Source organism: Diuraphis noxia, unplaced genomic scaffold (genome assembly GCF_037042655.1).
Source record: "Diuraphis noxia isolate RWA-SAM2 unplaced genomic scaffold, SU_Dnox_SAM2 contig0003, whole genome shotgun sequence".
Classification (NCBI taxonomy): Eukaryota; Metazoa; Arthropoda; class Insecta; order Hemiptera; family Aphididae; genus Diuraphis; species Diuraphis noxia.
The window spans coordinates 70,997,573-71,020,328 of record NW_028301713.1 but is presented as its reverse complement, the minus strand read 5'-3'; the positions used below and the strand labels follow the sequence as shown (position 1 = coordinate 71,020,328).

Here is a 22,756-nt window from a genome sequence, read left to right as displayed (position 1 = left end):
GAAGTGTCGATAAAATTTTTATGGCCCTATCAAAATACTTGAAAATTTAATGTAAAGTTCCTCATAAGTTATTCTTATAGTGATTAAAAAATTATAAAAATACATAGGCACGATTTTTTTAAATAAGTATTTGAAGTTCAAATATTGACTTAATACATAAAAATTACGGCAATTTTCAAATTATCTTAGATCGAAATTCATAAAAGTTTTTCTTTTTAATTCTAAGATTTGAGAATTTAATGCAAGGCTCATAATATAGTTTTGCAATAGCAGTTGAAAAATAAAATAAATATATGGCCACATTTTTTTTTTACATGCATTCAAATTTTAATTTTGATAACATACGTAAAAATCACGAAAATTCGTAAATTATTTTATTTTAGAAATTCATAAAAAATTTTCCTTTTATACCTAATAGATTTGAAAATTTAATACAAGGCTACTTACAAGTATTTCAATCTTTATCACAAAAAAAAATGTCCACCGGAAATTTGAATTAAATTTTTATTAGCATTTGAATTTCAAATATTGACAAAAATTCGTCAAAACCATGAATATTTGTAAATTATTTTGTAGTTAAAAATTCATAATATTGTTTGTATTTATATCTAAGGTTATAAAATTTAACACCAAGTTTTCCATAAGTTTTGCTTCAAATAGCTATAGAGAAAATGTGAAAAAAGTGTCATTATAGGAAAAATGTTTTGAGCGTTTGAGTTTTAAATTTTTATGAAATTGTGTAATGATAACGATTTATCCTCAAATCAGGTATTCGTATATCTATGATAATATAAGGTATTATGAATTATGATAACTACACTAATTGATTAACCATGCCATATGCAAAATGCGTCTTAATTTAAAAATAAAATATTTGTTTCAAAATAGAATATATGACAATATTTAAATATAATGTATCCTAGACTGACAAATCATCTCCGTTCAGAATCGTTTTTCGTATACAATGATACCTATCATTGCATTCAAATTTAATCCCATCCATTACAGTAACCTACAGTACAGCAGAGCGACATCCACGACTTACCCGCTTTTTTTTTTATGTTTGTTTTTGTGTCTGTGTACAGCATAACTAGTCGAAATAATGCTTCAATTTCAAACTTTGGGGGTGGTTTCCGATGTAAAAGTGAATATCCTTGGTGCATTATAGATGTCAAAAGTAAACATTTTCCAACAGTTTTCAAAAAAATCGAGAAAAACAAAAAAAAAATGACAGAAAAACGGGAATTTTTACGCAAAACCAGTTGTCGACCAAATCGATTTTTTTATATGGTTATAATTCAAAAACTTATCACTGTAAATACATGAAATTTTCACCAAATGTTTATGTTAGTGATATATATATACAGTATAATTTTCAAAAATTATTGACTTTTTTTGAGATATTTATAGACAATTGAAATTTTCAATTTGTCTGAAAATTTTTTTTCGAAGTGTCGATAAAATTTTTTTGGCCCTATCAAAATGCTTGAAAATGTAATTCAAAGTTCCTCATAAGTTATTCTTATAGCTATTAATAAATTATAAGAATACATAGGCACAATTTTTTTTTATTAGCATTTGAAGTTCAAATATTGACTTAATACGTAAAAATTACGGCAATTTTAAAATTATCTTAGATAGAAATTCATAAAAGTTTTTCTTTTTAGATCTAAGATTTGAAAATTTAATGCAAGGCCCCTAACATATTTTTACAATAGCAGTTGAAAAATAAAAGAAATGCATAGTTCCGTTTTTTTTTACATGCATTTAAATTTTAATTTTGACAACATACGTAAAAATCACGAAAATTCGCAAATTATTTTAAGCTAGAAATTCATAAAAATTTTTCTTTTTAAATCTAAGATTTGAAAAATTTTAATACTCTATAATATATCATAGACAGATAAACCGTCTCCGTTCAGAATCGTTTTTCGTATACAATGATACCTATCATTGCATTCAAATTTAACCTACCCTAGTCAGAGGTCCACCCCATCCCCTAATGTACAGTAGAGCGACATCCATTTACCTGCTTTTTATGTTTATAGACACAATTACATTTTCAAAATATTCTGATTATTTTTAAGCTAAAGCCATTCTATGGTAAGCTGGTAATTACTCAAAAGTTATAATAATAATATGTGATTTAAAATATACAAATACTATTTTAATAGTATAATAAAAGAATGGATTTGGAATTATAAATATAAGTTGTACTAATATGTATTTTTTAATTAAAATATAATTAATATACCATAAAATATACTTAATTATTTAAGCCAACAGACCATCTTTGTTTGATTAAATTATTTATTAAAATATTTTTATCGCATTAAAAGTTTTAACAATGATGGCAATTTACAATAAAATTAAATTAACAACATAATTTATAACTGCCAAATAAATGTATTTTTTCATTCATCATATATTCGAAAAAAACTTTAATGGTTTTATTATTATTTTTTTTTAACGTTTAACAATAGTTTTTAGATAAGAATTATACCAACAAAATGTTACGTACAATTATTTAATTTTTACATTTCAATGTATAATAATATTTATTTAAAATTTTTAAATTTACATTATTAATTATAAATTGATAACAATAAGATATAAGTATATTAGATAATTTCAATTTTAATTTTATTTGCAAAATTTATTTGATAGCCAATGTTTAAATAATATAGATAAGGTTTGGATATTATTTTAGTGTGTTTTAATCAGACATATCCGTAAGTGGCGATCAGATTAAATTGTTAATGCATAAATATATTATATATTATATTTATTACCTAAACGATTTTCGTCATGCTTTTCCTGTTTAAAGTTCAATCAAACGGCTCCCAGATGGGCCATTATATATTTTATTTTTTTCGATATTATTTTGCTAATTTAAAATTCATTGTATACAACCATGTATTTGAATTAATTTGAAAGTTGTCCTTTCATATCCACTTCGTTGGGCTTTTCGATGCTTAAAACGTTATCAAATACTGATTTTTTTATATGTAATTAAAATACCATGATTGGTGTGACGCGATTTAAAAACTCTGAATCGGATCCTCCACTCTCTCCCTCTAGCTCGCACTTCACGTATGTTTTGATCAATATTATTTTTTTTTTTGAGGCTTATACTTTAAATAATGTCAAACAAACTTAGCATTTTAATGCAATTAACTAAACACAGTTATAATTTAATAATAAATTGTATACAAAATAAATATAATTATTTTTAAGATAAATTATGATCATAACCCGATACATAATATGCGTTATCTGATAAAATGATCGTGTAATCATGTCTATTCATAACATTAATACACAAAACGCAAAATCATTCAACATACAATTAACAGGTCCTTCACGACTACACCAAAATTTACACTGACGGCTCTAAAATGGAAAATGGAGTTGGAGCAGCGGTAGTACTCCATGACCACGTCAGCATGCTGAGACTACCAAACTTTAGCTCAATTTACACAGCTGAGGCAGTGGCAATCTCCTTTGCCCTGGACCTCATTAAAACAACACACACACATAAAGCAGTAATCCTAAGCGACTCACTAAGCACGTTAAGAAGTATCGATAACCTCATCACCCCAAATGAGATCACCAAGAAAATACATAACCAACTCAACGATCTTACACAGTCAGGCCACTCAATCACTCTGATTTGGATTCCTAGCCACAATCAAATCTCGGGTAATGAAAGAGCTGACGAAAAAGCTCGTCAAGCATTAACCTCCCCTGACGCTATTAAACTCAATTGTTTTACCCTAAACGACGCCAGATCCTTATCAAAAACAATTGCAAACAATTTATGGCTACGGGAATGGAAACAAGGCGCCTCTAAACTTAACCAAATCAAAAACACCATTCACACATGGCATTCCCCACCTGAATTTTCAAGAAAGATGGAAGTCTCCATAAATAGAATGCGCATAGGACACACGCAGCTAACTCACCAGTACTTGATGAAGAAAGAAGACCCACCCATTTGCGCCAGTTGTGGTACACTTCTATCTATCAAACACATCGTATCTGAATGCCGTTCCTTCGAATCGGACAAACGAGAAGCTGGAGTATCAAATATTATATCGGAAGCCCTCCACCCAGACAACATTAGCATGCGGCATGTCCTTTTTAATCAAGACCAACCTAATTAACAATCTATAATCTATTATGTTGTAATATGTGTAATGTTTTTGTAAATAATGTAAATAGTGTATACAACAATTTTCATTAACAATGTAAACTATGTCAGCCAATGGCCTCCGCAGCCAAGGCTTATTTCTAATAAAAAAAAAAAAAATTAACAGGTCATAAAAATACTCAAATTATTTTATGCCAAGAACGAATACATTTTACATTAGGTACTTCTTGTTTCATGATACTATTTATTTACCTTAACATTTTTTTTTTCAAATATTATATTAACACTTGAGCATTTATATCCTGAATTTTTGGTACCACATATTAATATTTTGTTTTAATTTAGTTAAAGATAAGTATATAATATAAATCATATTTTTTTTGTTAAACTAAACGTAAACTTCAATTAAAATTCCTATTTATTTTTTCATGTCATACAAATTCGACAATTTGTTGCATTAATTTTTACAATTGATACAGAGTAAAGTATTTCATTACATACTGGCTTCTACTATGTTTTCTTTAAACTATTTGTTAAACAAACTTGTATATATTTGTATGTATTTAAATATAATACATGACACAATTAGTGTTGATATATCCTTCCTATATTCCACCTCCTCTCAGTATGACATGGATTATCTATTAATAGTACATAAATTATGTATAACTGTTCTATTGCACGTATAACATTTTTTATAATTATTATTTGTAGAAAAAACTTTGAAATACTAGACATCAACACATTTATAATATAAGTATTAATTTAAACATTTACACTATGTTATGGAATAAATTAAATTATATCATAAGTATCCTGAAAAATTATATGCGTCGCATACTAATTATAAATAAAAATTTGAATTTATTTATATTAAATTATTTTATATGCTGAATAATTGTCTACATTGTATGATAGCGATGATTTGAATTAATTTATTAAAATCTTTATCTAACTAACTAATATTTACCATATCAAGGCTTCATTATTATAATAATCAATTAGTTAGAACTATTTAATGACTTGTTTATTGAATATTAATTGTATTTATTTTTAATTATTTGAACCTTATGTAATAAATATTTATATCAATTTGAGTGATAACTATAAAATTATGTATATTTATATTATTTACTTGACATAATCAATAGAAAACCGTGTTTATAAACGATACAATTACAGTACTCATATTTGAGCTTTTAATAAACCAATTAACGACATCCATGGCGTTTCGAATACTGCTCTGCAACTTGGCTGAGATCATTTGATATTTTTCTACAAAAAGTATTATTCTGATCTCAAAACATAGAAGTTACCATATTATAAAAAGTTTCTACTAATTATATTATATTATTTCTTACAATCTGTTATATTAAGTTTATTTCTTAATTATTTTATTGAGTTGCAATTGTGGTATCAAATATCATAGGATAATAATAACAGTATACTCATGAGTACGACGAACAAATTAATAATTTACATTCGAAGCTACTAAAACCATTTTTGTAGTAGGTGGATATGGAAAAACCGATTAGGTATAACTGTAGCGTGCAGTGTTCAGAAATTGATAGACATAATTCGACATGTCTATGCTGGATGCTCGTTGAAGGCACGCCGACGGGATGTGTTTAATACGACCAAAAAGTATTTTAAATGGTATTTTTCCATTAAAAATAGTGTAGGACCCTCGTCAAATTCAGCGGAAGATGCATTTTATGGCTATCGGACGATAGGTTTAAAACGTGGTCAGTCCATATTCCGACAACTCTGGTTCGCCATGGCATGAAAATATTCTCGTTTTTGCGTGTATAATATTGTATTAATTCCATGGGTGAGTCTATTAAAGCTATCGCGAAGTCGTAAGGCGTTTAAATTACGTTGACGAGTCATGACGTCTTCCGGCCCAAAATAAGCATACGAAACGTATGTTTTGTAGTAGCAAATAGGTAAATTATTTGTACAGCATAATATATCCCACCATGTCTGTCCTCGGTATGTAAATACCCCCATCCCACATGCAGTCTTTGTATGTATATTATAATATTATTCTCCTTTGTCTACCTCCTGTAGTTTGACGTTTAAAATATTATCATTAATAATTTTGGTATAATTTATAACATTTTTACTTGTCAAGCACTTCATATAAGCCAGCTCTATAAAATATACATCAATATATTTAATATGTATAATAAATTGTAGCTAGCTGATATTTCTTGTATGGTCATAACTATCTATTATATAACCATTTTATCAAAATTATATTTAAAAAAAAATAGTTGGACAATAAGTATTAACATTGGTGCACAATAATTTTACTCATGCACAGAGATTTTGAATATGTATTTCGATATACGCATTATGTTTCCACTCGAAAAACAATGATTACGAGTAATGTATAAATGTATGAACGAATGATCGTCGAAACCTATAACCTATGCAATGTTATACCATCAAGTACGTATCGAAACTCAACGCCTCAACGGTTATAAACAGGTTTTTATATGGAAATACGTAATTAATGTTTTTTTTTTTTTTAATACCAATAATAATACTTACTGTAAATATGAGCATATAGAAACGTATAAACACAATTTGTACGTATTTAATTTCTATTCCTGGAACACGTGAATAAAAATGCAATTATATGAAACAAATAGGTACTACTCGTATATCGATGGTTTTAGCCTTAAAAGCCAAATATAATACGTCTATCTTTTTCAAAAATTGAGTGTATTGTAAAACTTATATAAAAAAAAATTATATATATATATTATGCTCTTTACGGGTTTAATAAAAATCAAGTGTGCATACAATTATTAAAAGTCCATTATTTTAGATAGGTAACAATCATATTCGATTGGGAATAAAAAAAAAAAAGAAAAAAAAAAGAGAGTATACACTTCAATTTACCTAACTATTTATCTAAATCATTAATATTATACTTCGTGTCGGTATAAATGTGTCTCTCGCAGGAGTTACGGTCGATGAAGACAATCGGCGTAATCACGATATTGTTGTCGGAGCAACACAGATACGTGTACAACAGCTATTATACAGTGGAAAATATACAAAACAGACTGGACTTGGCCTGCACTGAATGACGGTTTAAACTTCACCGCTATCCGACCGCAGCCCTAGAATCGGTCGTATATCGTTCAATAACAATCGCGTCGATCCCGAAACACGACCGACCGATTGTCGCTTGCATACTCACTCATCCCCGCACAGGTATTCACCCGGAAACTGCACCACAACCAGCAATTCCTTCCCTTCTCCTTCCTCCCACCCCTGTCGTTGACCGCTACCGCTGTCAACACAGTCCGTGTGTATGGCGTGTACCCGATACAGTAGTTATAAAATGTATTATGGTATATATATTATATATACATATATAAATAACATATATAAATGGTCATCGTAGTTGATGCCCACTCGCCGGTGCGTCCATACTCCTCATCGGAGTCGTTCGACCATCAGCCACCCGAGTGTGACGGCTTAATGGAAAATAAAGCGGAGAACAAATGATTCCAAATTAAAAAAAAAAACCGGATTTATTACAAGCCGTGTACTGCGAGGCTAGAACAAAAAAAAAAAAAAAAATCGCGAGCGACAAAAATAATATAATAAACGCCGTCGTCAACGGGGTGTGGCATAAAACCCGACGCACATAAATCACCACTGCCGTGAAATAAAAAAGATTTGAAGCGAAAACGATCGGATCGAAAACGATCGGATCGAAAACGGACGCGTGCAAAATTTATACGATTTGGTAAAAGTTTGCGTTTTATGAGTGGTTTGTGTGTGTGTGTTGCAAGTTTAGCTGATAGTTATGACGTATTGATACGAAATTACGTTATAAATAATAATACGTATATTTAATATATTATATTTTATGTTCAATGTGTACGTTGTGATAATGTTATTATTGTTACAAGGGCTGTTTAGAAAAGATGACAATATCGATAAAATAAAATTTTTCCAGAAAACGTTAAAAACAGTGACATGCAATTATATTTCTCCCTGTACTCTTACAATCAAAACTAATGTTATCAAATTCGTTAATATTGTTTCTATATTTCTAAATCATTTATTACTTAGCTTAATATTTTTCAAGGTCTATTAAAAACAATTTTACGTATGAAATATCAATATCAAAATAAAAATTACGTTTATGTAATAAAAAAATATTAATGAATAACATAAACTAACTTTAAATAATATTCTGACAAATTTTACAATTTTTATTATTATATCAATTTTATTTTGGCATCAAACTATTTGTTTAATATTAAAACCCAATGCCAAGCGTTCATATAGCAAACATTTAGATTTAAGGTCGTTGTGTTATTTGCAATATTTGCAATATTTTAAAAATTGTTTTATTATTGTGTTACTAGTATGGACAATATTAACTAATATGATGAATATATAATTCTACAAGATTTTTTTTTTAAATATCTATAGTTTGAAGAGCATTGTTTTCAAAAAGATACATACTATTGAATTACGAAGAAGAAGAAGAAAATTTAAAAATGTCTTCTTCTTTTTTTTTTTACAATCCTCTACATTTTATCGTGAGCACTTCACACAAATGTCATCAGTGTCTTTGAGTGTAAGTGTAATTCGCCAACACAATAAAGGTTGTAATACGGGGAAATAACCGGGATCGTAGGCGAGATACCGTTTGCCGTTTATCGACGTTTAGAGATACACTTCAAGTCCGAAATATTAGAATCGTATCGCCACCTCTTCTCTTGCTATTACCGTTGGCCGAACTATTGTTTTTTATCGTCCTGAATAAACATCATTGGGCCGTTCATACACTTTTCGGACAAACGAACCATTCGTTTAGTTTTATTATTCCCACTTCAATTCCCCCCACCACTAAACCCACTATCAACGGTATATTATGTACATGTGCAGTGCGCACGTTATATTTACTATAACGATCTAGGTACCGTCCAAATGTATAAGAATTAACGACCTGGTGTTCTGTAGTCATCCAACGCGGTGGAACAATAACTGATGTGGCATATACAATAAGGGTAAGGTTATTCGAACACTGAGAATCTTGTTAAACTTTTTAATAATAATTTGTATTTTGAAAAGAGGAATTTCTAGTTTATGTGTAATTTTTAATATAAAAAACATATTAGGTGATTGGGGAGACCTATTTTTTCAAAAGCAAATCAAATTTTTAACGAATAGCATAGGTCATGGGGTAATATCGACGAAGGCATATATTAACTATAAAATATGTTTTATAATATTCATAAGATAAATAATTGTGTTACAGTTTATACATTTATTACAGCAGTTGTAGGTGTAGACGTATATAAAAATAACATTGTTTCATTATATTTTTTTTCACCACCTACTGGATACATTTATGATGAATATCATTACCTAAATGGTTATATTAAAATTTAAAACAATATTCTGATTTTTGACCAAATATTATGTATCAAATCATATTTATTACACTATATAGATAAGATAGGTATATTTTACGCAATATTATATATTTCATATACTATAATATATTAAATTAGTAAATATTAATTTATTATTGTAGTTATTGTTTTACTCTAATCTATATTTACTATTTTATGTTGCAAGTACAATACATATTATGTTTCTCTGTGATATTCAAATGATTTATTATATTTTTCAATATACCATAACATAAATGGTTATGAAAATTAAAATTAATAATAATGCCAAGTTGACCTACTTGCTAAACTCTTTATTATATGTTTCTTGGAATGGTTCTTTTAAAAAAATAATTGAATTAAAACAAACAAAAAACCTAAAAATTACCTAATGGTAATAGTTATAGAAAACCATAAACTATAATATAATAAAACAAGTATTAGGTAACTGCCATATTTCAATCAATATTAATCTTTTTAGTGATTGTTGCTGCGCAATATTATGAGAATTATTTTATATACTGGATATAAAATAAAAAGATAACATACAATTTATGAATTATAATTGAATAGAATAGTATGGAAAAGATATCAGAGACATAAATCTAAAGTTTAAAAATAATATTTTATGTTTTAACGTAATACCTTAGATGCATTATTGCGATAAGAATATTTCAAATGGTATTATTACCTAATTTATAACTCTAGAAAAGTATAAAGAATAGTTCAACTAACATAAAATTAATATATTTTCGACATTTCACTCGAACATTTTACTGAATTATTTGAATGGATAGTTGCTCGTATTGGGGCTCTTAATTTTGGTAATTTAAACATTTCGCCCTTCCAAGTTATCCATTAGACCTAGTTGGTCGAGACTCTCCGAAGTACCATCATATTGTACAAGAGGGAACGTGGAAAGTGACGTTAGACTATGATTGCAGATCGAATTCATCTTGTGGCGCCAGCGTAAAAGTTTTTCCCGATACTCTAATGTGGAAAATTCCAAAGCAAATACTAACCAAACTCACAATTAAAAGAAAAAAACTACCATCCAGGCAAAATTCATCACGGGATTTGTTTTTAACGTACGATGGGGAAAACAATGAAGTGAACAAAAAAAAAAAAAATCAACCCCGTAAGAATTCGAACGAAAACAAAAAGGAACGACACAGCGCAGGCCACAGACAATAAATCTCAACCGGAATTTTACGGTCGGACGGACTGGATCGACCCTTCTCGGGCTCTGCTTACGAATTCATATCACACCGTCTTGGCCTGAAAAAGGCTAAAGCCTTTATGTCTTTATAGGAGTTTATTCCATGAAAACGACGAGTGGGACGTTATAAACGACCCGATAAAAGCCCCCACTGCAGCTGGCCAAAAAAATTAATTATTATTAGCCGTGTATTGGTATGCCATACGCGCTTTTTAACAACTGTTCCCTCGGTTTTGTACCCGAACAAGACTTACGTTGCAATCCAGAGTAGATCATATATCACTGGTTTCGAAATAAACAAAGAATTAAGAAACTACTGGAAATTAAGCGTATTAACTTTAATCGTTTTTGGGGAACTTTTATAGTTTTTGGAACCATACTTATTGTGGCGTTTAATAAACTTCCAATAAAAATAAAAAATAAAAAACTACTTTAACTCGATCAGATATTTTTTACAGGGGGTACTTTTGAAATCTAATTTGAGTATGGTAAAAAATAATTAATGTGTAAAACACCAATACCTATTCGGTTAGTAAGCAATAGATATTCAAATTTATAGTTGGCTTAGACCAGAAAAATATAAATTAAAAGAATATTTTAAAAAATAAATATAAAAAAATAGTTTATAGGATTTAAATCACTAATGTGGATTATTTTTATATCATATAATGATTTACGAAATGGCTCATTTTAGAATGTTTTTACTTTCATAGAATCCATATAAAAGAAATGTGAGTAAATTGAATCAAAGACAATTGGTATTTAAATAACTTGAAAATAACAGTATCAATTTGGTGATTACGTAAGGATTATTTTAATTTAAAATTGAAATCACTAGTTCATGACTAATTTAGAAATCATTAAATCAAAATTGTTATTGATATGTTTATCAGACAGTATTTTTTACTAATTGTGTTTAATTAATATAGACCTTTAATAATATTTTTGCTATTTTATCAATAAATTTTCAATAATTAATCAATTAAAATGAATAAAAAAAAAAACTTTTGGATATGAAATGCTTAAAATTGTTATCTAAGAGGTAGGTACTACATTCTAACGTAAAATACCTTATAATATGTATTTTCTGTTTAACATTTTTCCAACGAAAAAATATTGCTATAATTCCTAACTTTTGTGGTCGAAAAAATTATAATTTGTTGCTATGGGAATGAGGATACGTAAAAGACAAAAACAATCTCTCACAAACCAAACTTTTTAAGTAAAGTCAAGAGATTTGGCACGATTCCTTTTAACAACAAAGGCGTTTATAGTTTGTACGCGTATAATATATCTTTCTATTCCGTACACTAATAAATTGAATTTTTTATGTACTATTTCGATATTATAAAAAACACAGTCTGCCCTTACTTTATCTACAGTACGCAAAATGATTAGATATTATATCGTGCATTACAAAATTAGACATCGATTTATTAAGATTAAAATAACAAATAATTTTCTTAAATTTAAATTAAACTTAAATCACTAAAGTGGCAACTGAAACGATTAAAATATTATGCCTAATACCTAGGCCACAGCACTAAATAATAGGGTCTTCATAATACACTGTAAAAATCGTCTTTACTAGGCTTAAATAATACGGGATTCGTTTTTGGAAACTTACCATCTGGTACCGCAGACGATGCCATCAAGAAACCGACGCAAGCGGCCCCGGTTCCATGACCCATTAATGTTACGTTACTAGGGTCACCACCAAACACAGCTATATTCTCCTGTATCCAGTGCAGAGCTGCTATTTGGTCCATAAGACCATAGTTGGACGGTGACTTGAGGTGCTGATTGGAGTTGAGATTTAAAAAACCTAAAGAACATAATAAGATTTCACATGAATAATATAAAATAATAATAATAATAATAAATAGAGATAAATGGGGACAATGCAACATTGATTTACAGCAAGCAGACATGAGCTTAAATCCGGCAGCCATTTGTTCATGATGTACACTTTAGATCCACGGAAAGGGCTGAGGAGGAGAGACGAAAGTCTTTTTGTTGATACGGTCGAGGGAGAGAGAGAAATCAGTAGGAAGGAGGTTTGCTCCACGTTGAGCTCCCTTTTCCACTCTTTCAAGCCTGTTAAAGTTTAGTCTTAACGGCCGGATGTGACTTTAAGACGTAGAGAAGCGCTACACATAATCCATGACAATAAATGCTTCTGGGAATTCAGCTCAGTAGATGGTTACCAGATGATATCGATGAATGACGACGGCGACAATTGACGAGTAAGATATCTTTTTTTAGCAAATTGCTCTTGTTTATTTATTTTTTTTCTATGGTTTATTGTTATTTAGATTAAAATAATTTAAAATAATATTTTTTATCTACATTTCAGGATTTAATGGACTTAGCATGATGAATATAATATAATTGTTTGTATTTGACTAGGTTAAGTTGTCTTAACTGAATTACACATTGTTTAATTAGAACGGAATGCTAATAAAACAATCACATTCACGTTAGGAATATTATTTATTATGTTACTAAAAAATATAAAATAAAATATCAATAAATATACATTATACTATTTGGAAAATTATACTCGGACATGACTTAAAAATTAATTTTTTACTTGGGTTCTGTACGTATACACAATATGGAGTTTTAATTGATATTTGTGTTGAGCTTAATACATAAATTACTTTCATACAATAGATACGCAATGGATATTGTTAATTGTTTTATATTATATAATTTTTTGAAATTTATATATTTGAAGCCAGTGGTAAAATGATAATTAATTTTTAATTTAGTATATTTGTTTTTCAGCTGATTTAATAGATTAAAAAAAAATATGAATTTAGCTTATTACTTATTGTTAAATCGTCTGAATAGAATAAATCACACGATTATGAGGTGTAATATACTAATATAGGTTATAGGAAGAATATTGGGTTTAATAGGTATATTTTTAAAATCTAATTATTTATAATCTAATCTAACTAGATGGTTACGTTAAATGTCAGGATTTTGAAGAACTAACACAATGTATATAATATATAAAGCTATAGACATTTAAAACAGTCAATCATTCGTGATATACCACTAACATCAGTAAGAATCGTTTTATTTAATTTTAATATGTATATGCAATAGGTTATCAAAGGCAGGTAGTAAAATTCATAGCGCGTTTTAACTGGCATTAATTTATGTTAAATTAATGATTTTTAATTTAAACACGATATAATATAAGCATTTGAGTTCTGTAATCTAATTTCGTTGCGTTTGTGATCAATTTGGTAAAATTTTTGACAAGTGGTTAATAATATTATATAAAATATGATGAATATTATATTGTTGTATTGTGCAGCATAAATAACTATTACGTTTGTAAATATCTACCTATATTGTATAATAAAATTACATATTAGTGATCATCAAAATATAATATAAGATACGTATTTTTTCCAAGACGTAGTGTAATCACAAAATGAGAGATAAACCAATATGTAATATAGTTTAACAAGTGACAAAAGAGATGTACAATTCACAAATTGTAATTCATATTTTAATGGTGTGTATATTTTGTGATAACAAGTTGACGATTTGAATGTAAATTAAGTTTGGGCACCTATTTTCATAACTAAACCTTGATTTATCATAACTTGTGATAATAATTAATAGCTAACTACCTTGATTCTAAAAACCATTATTTTCATCCATAATTACAATAGTTGATTATTTCCTATACCATTTGGTTTATAACAACTTCAGAAATGGATATTACTATAAAATATAGACAGTATTTTTTTACTTCATTAAAAAAAAGTTAATTATACTTTAACGACACTTGATAACATTAAACACATGCCGTAATGCAGGCAAAGTATCCAATTCATTCAGTACTTTATAATAATTTTATTAAAGTATATATTTTTGTCATTGTATATTTAACAGTTTTACTGATCATTGTGATCATTTTTAAACCAATGTAAACAAAAACTTTGTTTTTTTTTAATTCTCAGTCATTTAAAGCAACGATATTGTATCATGTTTAAATTTCCGAAAACTTCGTCCAATGTCTATTTCCTTTCAAACGAATCTCATTTAAAATTTAGATTTATAAAACACTTAATATTTAGCAACATCTTTACGAAAACTTTTTTCAATTTATTCTATGGTTTTTAAAGCGTGCTAAATAATAGAATAATAATGACAGAAAATGAGTGTTTTATTTCAGAATATAATATATATCTTTATTTTTTGGAGACTTTTTGAAATGGTCATAAGAGAAAATGTGTATTACCATAAATTACAATTGCGATCATAAATCCTAATAAATATTGACGTATTTTAAGCGCAGTATGATTTATAAAATATTTTAAATCAAGGATGAAATAGTAATGGAATAGGTATAGTAAATTTTTCATCCATATTTCAAATTCAATTTTAATTTTGTATTTAAATAGGTATATATAAAATAAATTCAATTAATACGACGATACTAAATTATTGTAATTTTAAATTGAAATTAGGTATTAAATTTAGTGTTCGTATGTAATATGAATAAAATATAATATTATAAAACTATGCGATTCATATGAAGTGGATTTAAATAGTACACATAAAACACAATAATACATCAAGTGGAAAAACAATATGAAATTAAAGTTTGCTGATATCACACAGCAGGCTGTAGTCACGCGTAATATAATTCTGAGCGTACATACGAGTAGGTATAAATTACGAACTTACGCCACGAATCAAATTCAATTATAGATAGGTAGGTATTGTAGTGTAAAATTAATGGAAGTCACATCAACTCTACACATACGAGTCTAAAGATTTGCTGCGAGTTTACAGATAAAACTAAACTGGACGTTCATAAAGAAAACCGCACGATGTGATACAATATCAATAACAATAATATTGCAATTGGATCGTTGCTCGTGTACTTTGTTGAAAACTAATTGAATAAAGCATCAGATATTCCATCAGTCATGATCTATAGTAACTACATGACTACCTACCTACTGAAATATGATTTCTGGTCTATGTGTAACAAAATGTTACCAAGGAACTTTTCTAAAGTAGTGTTTTAAAATTGAATTTGATTCATTCAACCTTCATTGTTTATTGTCCGTAATAGAATTTAACTTTAATTAATATATCCGCATAATATGAACCCGAAATGATTCAATAATCGGCTATACCATTCTAGTTCTTCATCTCCGAGTCATGTGATTAATTTAAATACAACACGCAGTTGCTTATGATCGATTTGTAATATAATTTATTTTTATTTTTTGTATATTTAATTTAACCATAGCTAGCAAAACCAATGGGATTTACAAAAAAACAATTTATTTATTTATTTTGACGTAATGATGAAGTCGACTGATGATTTAGTCCGGAATATTTTTAGAACTGTTATTGAAATGGATATATTAATATTATATTATCACTAGGAAATTTTAACTCTTTAATAAACTCTTACTATTATAGTAATAGCACCTATTGCAATATTAGCAGGCCCGGTATCGATGATTTTGAACAATATATTTTAACTTCTGTTATAGTAAAGTTATAACAATGTTTTGTAATCAATTTTTCGCATTCATTTTTTTTACTCATTCATTTATTTACTTCAATGTTTAAGTAATTACATTTTTGTTTGCATTAAACATTCAAATAAACAGCGGCCGACCAATCCGGGAAGTAAATCGTACTTCAATGGAATTTAAAATCATGAATGCAATAATTTTATTTTATTTTTATTTTATTTTTTATTCATGACTAACTATCAACAACTATCGTTATATTAGCTTGACAAATTTTAGTGTGATAAGTGACAACGATAAATGTCAAAGATTTATTTTTAGTTACGAATTACAATAGTATGATATTGTGTTGTAACTTTTTTGTAGAATTTAAATATTCTATGTAGATGTTCATTATTATATTGAAATATAAATTATTTGTATTTGTTTAAATACGATTTTTTTCATTTGTTTTTAAGATTTATTTAAACTACAAGTTTTTGATGCATGGCATGTAATATTATAATATTATTTGCCGAATAATACGCGTACATGTTTTGTATAGAAATTTGCAATTTTATCAAACAAACATGCAACAAAACTACAGCGCATACAAATGTTTCAATGGAAATGGCACGGCCAACAATGAACTATCTGGAAAACATTAAAACCGAAAATACTTTGTTATCATAAATCTTTATTTTCCTAAACTTAAGTCTGCCACGGAAAAAGTAGGAGGATAAACAAGATCAAGATGACTGAGTTATAAAACGTTAAAAAAAAATAAAGTAATTTTTTTAATTAGTTAAACTTTTCAATTTACGACCATTTCCTCGCAATAATTTTTAACGTTATTAATTCTGTAATATATCACGAAATAATGATTTATTTCTATGACTAGTGTATATAGTATACAATTTCTGCTATGGTAAGTGGGGGGGGGGGGGGGGGGCTGAATAAACGTATGCTGACCGGCAATCAGACAAAATATCTTAAATTTATATTTATATCTTTCAAGGTTTTAAACATATAATAATACATATTTATAACATAATTGTAGGTATTTGTTATGAATATCTCGAAGCTTTACCACCATTTCCCCGAAATAATCACGTTTATTCGAATGCATTATAACATTATAATGTACATATTCCATATTGGTATTTTGTTTAAATATGAATAAAATAATTGAAAATATTTCTAACATTAAAAAGCTTAATATATATTTTGGTTGTAATCATATTAGAACTATGAGTATATACATTTTTATATTAACAAGAAAATACTGGGACAAATGGTATGTCAATGGTTGATAAAAAAATAAAACTATTAAGTGATAAAAATAAAAAAAGCATAATATGACTTACTTTTCATAATTAGTCAAAGATAATATTTTATACTATATAATTATTATATAATAAGACATATATAATATATATGTTTTATTTCAAATTTATAAAAATTGTGTAGTTATGAGTAGTTATGAGAGAGTATTAAGCTTTTTAACATGTTTATTTTCAACTGCCACTTAGGTATGTATATTTTATTTTTATTTTTTGGTTTTAAAACTAGGGATTATTAAACATATATGTTTTAATGGTTAAAATTGATATTTACAAATTAAAAATCAATAATCACAAGTAAAAATTTGAAAACTTTTAAGCGTATTCACCAGCAATAAAAATTCAGTCCATTCACTTTTTGTAACATCACGAGGTAGGTATGTGTTTTGTGTTAGAGACTCTCGTAAAGTAGTGTAATGGGCACCATTATTTTAATGTAAGTAAATTATAAATAGAGAGATAATTGATATAATAAGAACAACAAACAAACTATATAATATGATAACGTTAAACATTTTATACTTAATTTTTGGTCGGTATTATTCAATTAAAGAGAGTGCTGATGTTATTGTAGTAAATACACATTGAATAAAATACTATACTGCATTACCTATTTAATGTCTTATGTATGATTAAAAATAGAGTTAACACTAACTATAAGATAAAAAGTGTTATCGAAAGAATATTAATATTATAATGGAATATTTATGATATGAACAGTATAAGTTATTATATTATTTATTATTTAACCAAAAATCTGATCCCAGCTTGCAAAGATACATGCACGTGGAGTATTTTGTTTTGCTTCAAAAATGTATGAACAATTATTTTAGAAACCTTGATCTGATTAGAATTATTGGGGATGTCTATAGACGGAAAATTTGTATAAATCAAATTATTTTATTAAAGGAAACACTGATTTTCTTATTTAAGCCAACAGATAATATTGTATACGACCACAGAAATATTAAATCAAATATAGCCATACGTAAAATAAATGGTGAAATGTTATTAGAATAAAATATAATATTATCGTTACGTTGTTATAATTGTGCACGAGCGTTCAGTTTTTGTTTTGAATTGCAACTCTTATGGGAATTCGAAATACGGATGATTGTTTTGTTATTAAAATGATAATGACCGAAAAAGTTCCATTATAATTATGCCGTGTTATCTAATTAGTTTTCGGTAATTAGTCGTCATGGTGAAATTTTTAAACATCGTTATCCCTGGAGAAATGAAACGAGTACGAGGGTAACAGATATATAAGGCATTGCAAATCATTTTCTTTTACGCATCCGAAGCGAAATGAATATGAGTTTCTTTTTCGCCTAAACAGTGTATTCTCTGGAGGAACACGAAATCGCGCTTTCCAGAGATAGGATTTTACAGGGAGTATATATGTGTATATACAACGACTGGGATTGGGTTCTATTAGAAAAAAAAGCAAGAAAAGGAAGTCGGAAAAAAGCAATTACTCGTAACAAGAAAACGGACGGCGTGAAGCTAAACGGATAAATCAATGGCAACCGCCCAACAACTGTTTGGAGACGATTGTTGGACTATCATTCTTGTTGGATATCAACTCAAGTGCTATAAATTATATTTAATTATTACTATTACCAAAAATCACTCAAAATCATGTACCTACTCATTTTTGACTTAAAACGTCCCAATGAATGTATTGATTTTTAGCATTGAAATAAAGAGTATTCCTATACATATATAAATTAAATTGGAAAACTTATTTTGTTGTTATTGCATTGTCGTTACTTGTGCGTAATTATTTCATTTTATCCGTTTTTATATATTAATTTATTATTAATGAAAGTATTGAACATTCTTTAATTAATACTTAGTTCCTACTATATTCAATTCGCTATAAGAAATCATACTCAGATTAAAGAATTTTTTCTACTCCAAAATGTAACGACACACAAAAACGCACATCATTAGAATAGGTACCATTATGTGATTATAAAAGATAATAATATATTTGAAAGCTTATTTCTTTTAAAAAATAACATAAATATGTTTGTGATACTATTGAGTTTCAAAAAAATTTGAACTTTAAAACGCATATTATACCAATAAAATATTTATTATATATTGTTAATATTTTATTAATTTTGGTAACTATAACTTATGCTGACTCCTGTATTGAATTATTAAGATTTTTACATAAAATTTGATCATGCATAAATTGAAAAAAAATTCAAAATTAAGGTAGACAAGTTAAAATATTTACAAATACATATCAAAAATACAGCTAACAAAATATTTCAAAAATTATGTAATGTTTAGCTAATTTTAATATAAATATGTTAACCATATTTTAAGTGTATGATAATTCATTTTTGAATCGGAACAAAAAAAAAAAAATTGTTTTGTAAAAAACAGTATTTCTATAAACATGTCCATTTCTTCTTAGTTTTTAGATTCTGAGCGGAGCAATGAATGTATTGATTTTACCACGATGTGTTTTTTTTTTTTTTTTTTTGTGTCTGACATCACGTTTTGGGGCAGTAAAAGTGCTTAGATTTTTGACTTCAGTACCTCGTTCAATCAGAAAGTGAATCTAGTTGGTACTTTGGGTGGTCAAAAGTGTAAAATTCTTAATACTTTTCTAAATAATCGAGAAAAAACAAACTAAAAATTAAAGGAAAAACGGGAAATTTTACGCACACTCATTTTTCGACAAAATCGATTTTAGTTTTTGATGTAATTTTAAAACAAATGACCATAGGTACATGAAATTTTCACCGAATGTTTATATAAGTATATTCTATCCACCGCACAATTTTCAAAAATTTTCGACTTAAGTTGAACTATTCATAGGCATTTGAAATTTTCGATCATTATTAGTTTTTTTAAAATTAATATTGATAAAAATTTATTTGTAAGGCAAAAAAGCTTGAAAATTTAATACAAGGCTCTTAACATATTGTTAAAATAGCAGTTGAAAAATAAAATAAATTCATAGTCACAATTTTTTTTATAAGCATTCAAAGTTTGAATTTTGACAAAATACGTAAAAATCACGAAAATTCACAAAATATTTTAAGCTAGAAATTCATAAAAAATTTTCTTTTTAAATCTAAGATTTAAAAATTTAATACAAGATTCCTTACAAGTTTTTCAATCTTTATCACAAATAAACAGTCCACCGGAAATTTAAATTAAATTTTTGCAAATGAGCATTTGAAATTTAAATTTTTACAACATTGGATTTTCACTGGATTTCACATTTAGTGATTTTCTTATTTTGGTGTAACTCTAAAAGTCTAAAATAAATGACCGCAGATACTTTAAATTTTCACTGAATGTTTATATAGGCATTTTCCATATTTGATAAAATTTTCAAAATATTTAGATTTGTTTTGAGCTGTTTACTGACATTTTAATTTTTCAACTTTTTTAGTTTTTTTTTCTATAAATATCGATAAAAATTTATTTGTTCGGTAGAAAAGCTTGAAAATTTAATACACATTTAAATAATAGCAATTGAAAAATTAAAGAAATGCGTAGTCACAATTTTTTTTTTTTACAAGCATTTAAAGTTTGAATTTTGACAACATAATATGTAAAAATCACGAAAATCACGAAAATTCGCAAATTATTTCAAACTAGAAATTCATAAAAAATTTTCTTTTTAAATCTAAGATTTGAAAATTTTTAATAATCTATAATATATCCTAGACAGATAACAGTCTTCGCTCAGAATCGTTTTTCGTATACAATGATATAATTTCATTGGATTCAAATTTAATTCCATCCATTACAGTAACCCACTTGTAACCTACTGTACAGCAGAGCGACATCCACGACTTACCCGCTTTTTTTTGTTTGTATTAATAATATTTTGAAAGTATCAAGGGTAGTATACTTTTAACTCCTAATGTACCTACTAACTAGATAAAATTTACTGACAAAAACTTTCTGGAAGTTGGAAATTTGAGCATTTTTTCAACTTTAAAAAGTCTCTTCAGAACCAAAACAAAATAAAATTGAAATTTGAATGACTTATTATCATAAAAAAATAAAAATCCATTATCTATATTTTTATATAGTACTTATTAAATGCAGATAGTTTTTAAAAATTATCATTATTATATTCTTAGTACTTAAAGTTAATAACTCATAAGCCACTTGTTCAAAATTCAATTTATATATATCAGAAAAATATTAAAAAACCATTTCCTTAACATTTTATAATATAAAAGGGTGTTTTTATCACTGAAGGCGCGATTTCCTACAGAGTTTTATTAATCAAAATGTTTAAAATATTTTAATTTAATTTTATATTACTTGTTTATAATAAAATGGTTTTATATGTAGGATAGAATAGATATGATTATGATTGAAAAGTTTTTATATTTAATCTATTTAAAGTAATTTATATAGCTTACTTACTTGAATTTTTTTAATTTTATTATATTGAATTTATTGAAATTCTAATTTAAGAGATTTTAAAGTATTCGCAAAGAAAATATAGCCAAAGTTTAGACTCTTACTTTGGCAATATTTTCTTAATAAGTTTATTTTTTTCAGATGAAATCAATCATATTTATTTTAGGAAAATTACATTTTTTGAAAAAGTTGATACACATAAATTGAAATTTAAAGGAGAAAAATTTGTATTCAGTTATATTATAAGCTAATTAGTGAAAATCTGGATAAGACGAGAAACCTAGCCTTAATTCAAAATTAAAATATTGATATTTCCTGAATATTAATGTGCATGAATTCTGTGCATATTCATTCGTACTTATTATTATACCCCTTATACATATTTCATCATAGTACTAATTTTCTCAAAATAGAATATGCACTATGCATTTATAAATCTAATAATTAATTAGTTTACGGCACAGACAAGCTATATGTCTAATATGACTAAATCTACTAATTAATTAACTAGGTAATAGTAAATTATGTAGGTAGACGCTTCTGTTCCAAAGGAACATTATCCACTCGTATAAATTTAATTTTGAAATTACAATTAGTTTCATAAGGAAATTTATTATAACCTGATACAAACTTAATGTATATTATTGTGATCGTATCAAAATATTGAATGCCAAACTAATAAAAAGTAAACCAGCTTA

At 27.0% G+C, this 22,756-nt stretch overlaps 1 protein-coding gene across 2 annotated transcripts in view; it reads right to left on the bottom strand.

Annotated features, from left to right (window-relative positions):
• Positions 1-22,756, bottom strand: part of LOC107164705 (neuroligin-4, X-linked-like) — a 335,483-nt gene that overhangs the window by 103,763 nt on the left and 208,964 nt on the right. For both annotated transcript variants that reach the window (XM_089222854.1, XM_089222855.1), the window contains exon 4: positions 12,432-12,629. In XM_089222854.1, coding sequence (XP_089078980.1) covers positions 12,432-12,629 — 198 coding nt within the window. The remainder of the gene's footprint in view (positions 1-12,431; positions 12,630-22,756) is intronic.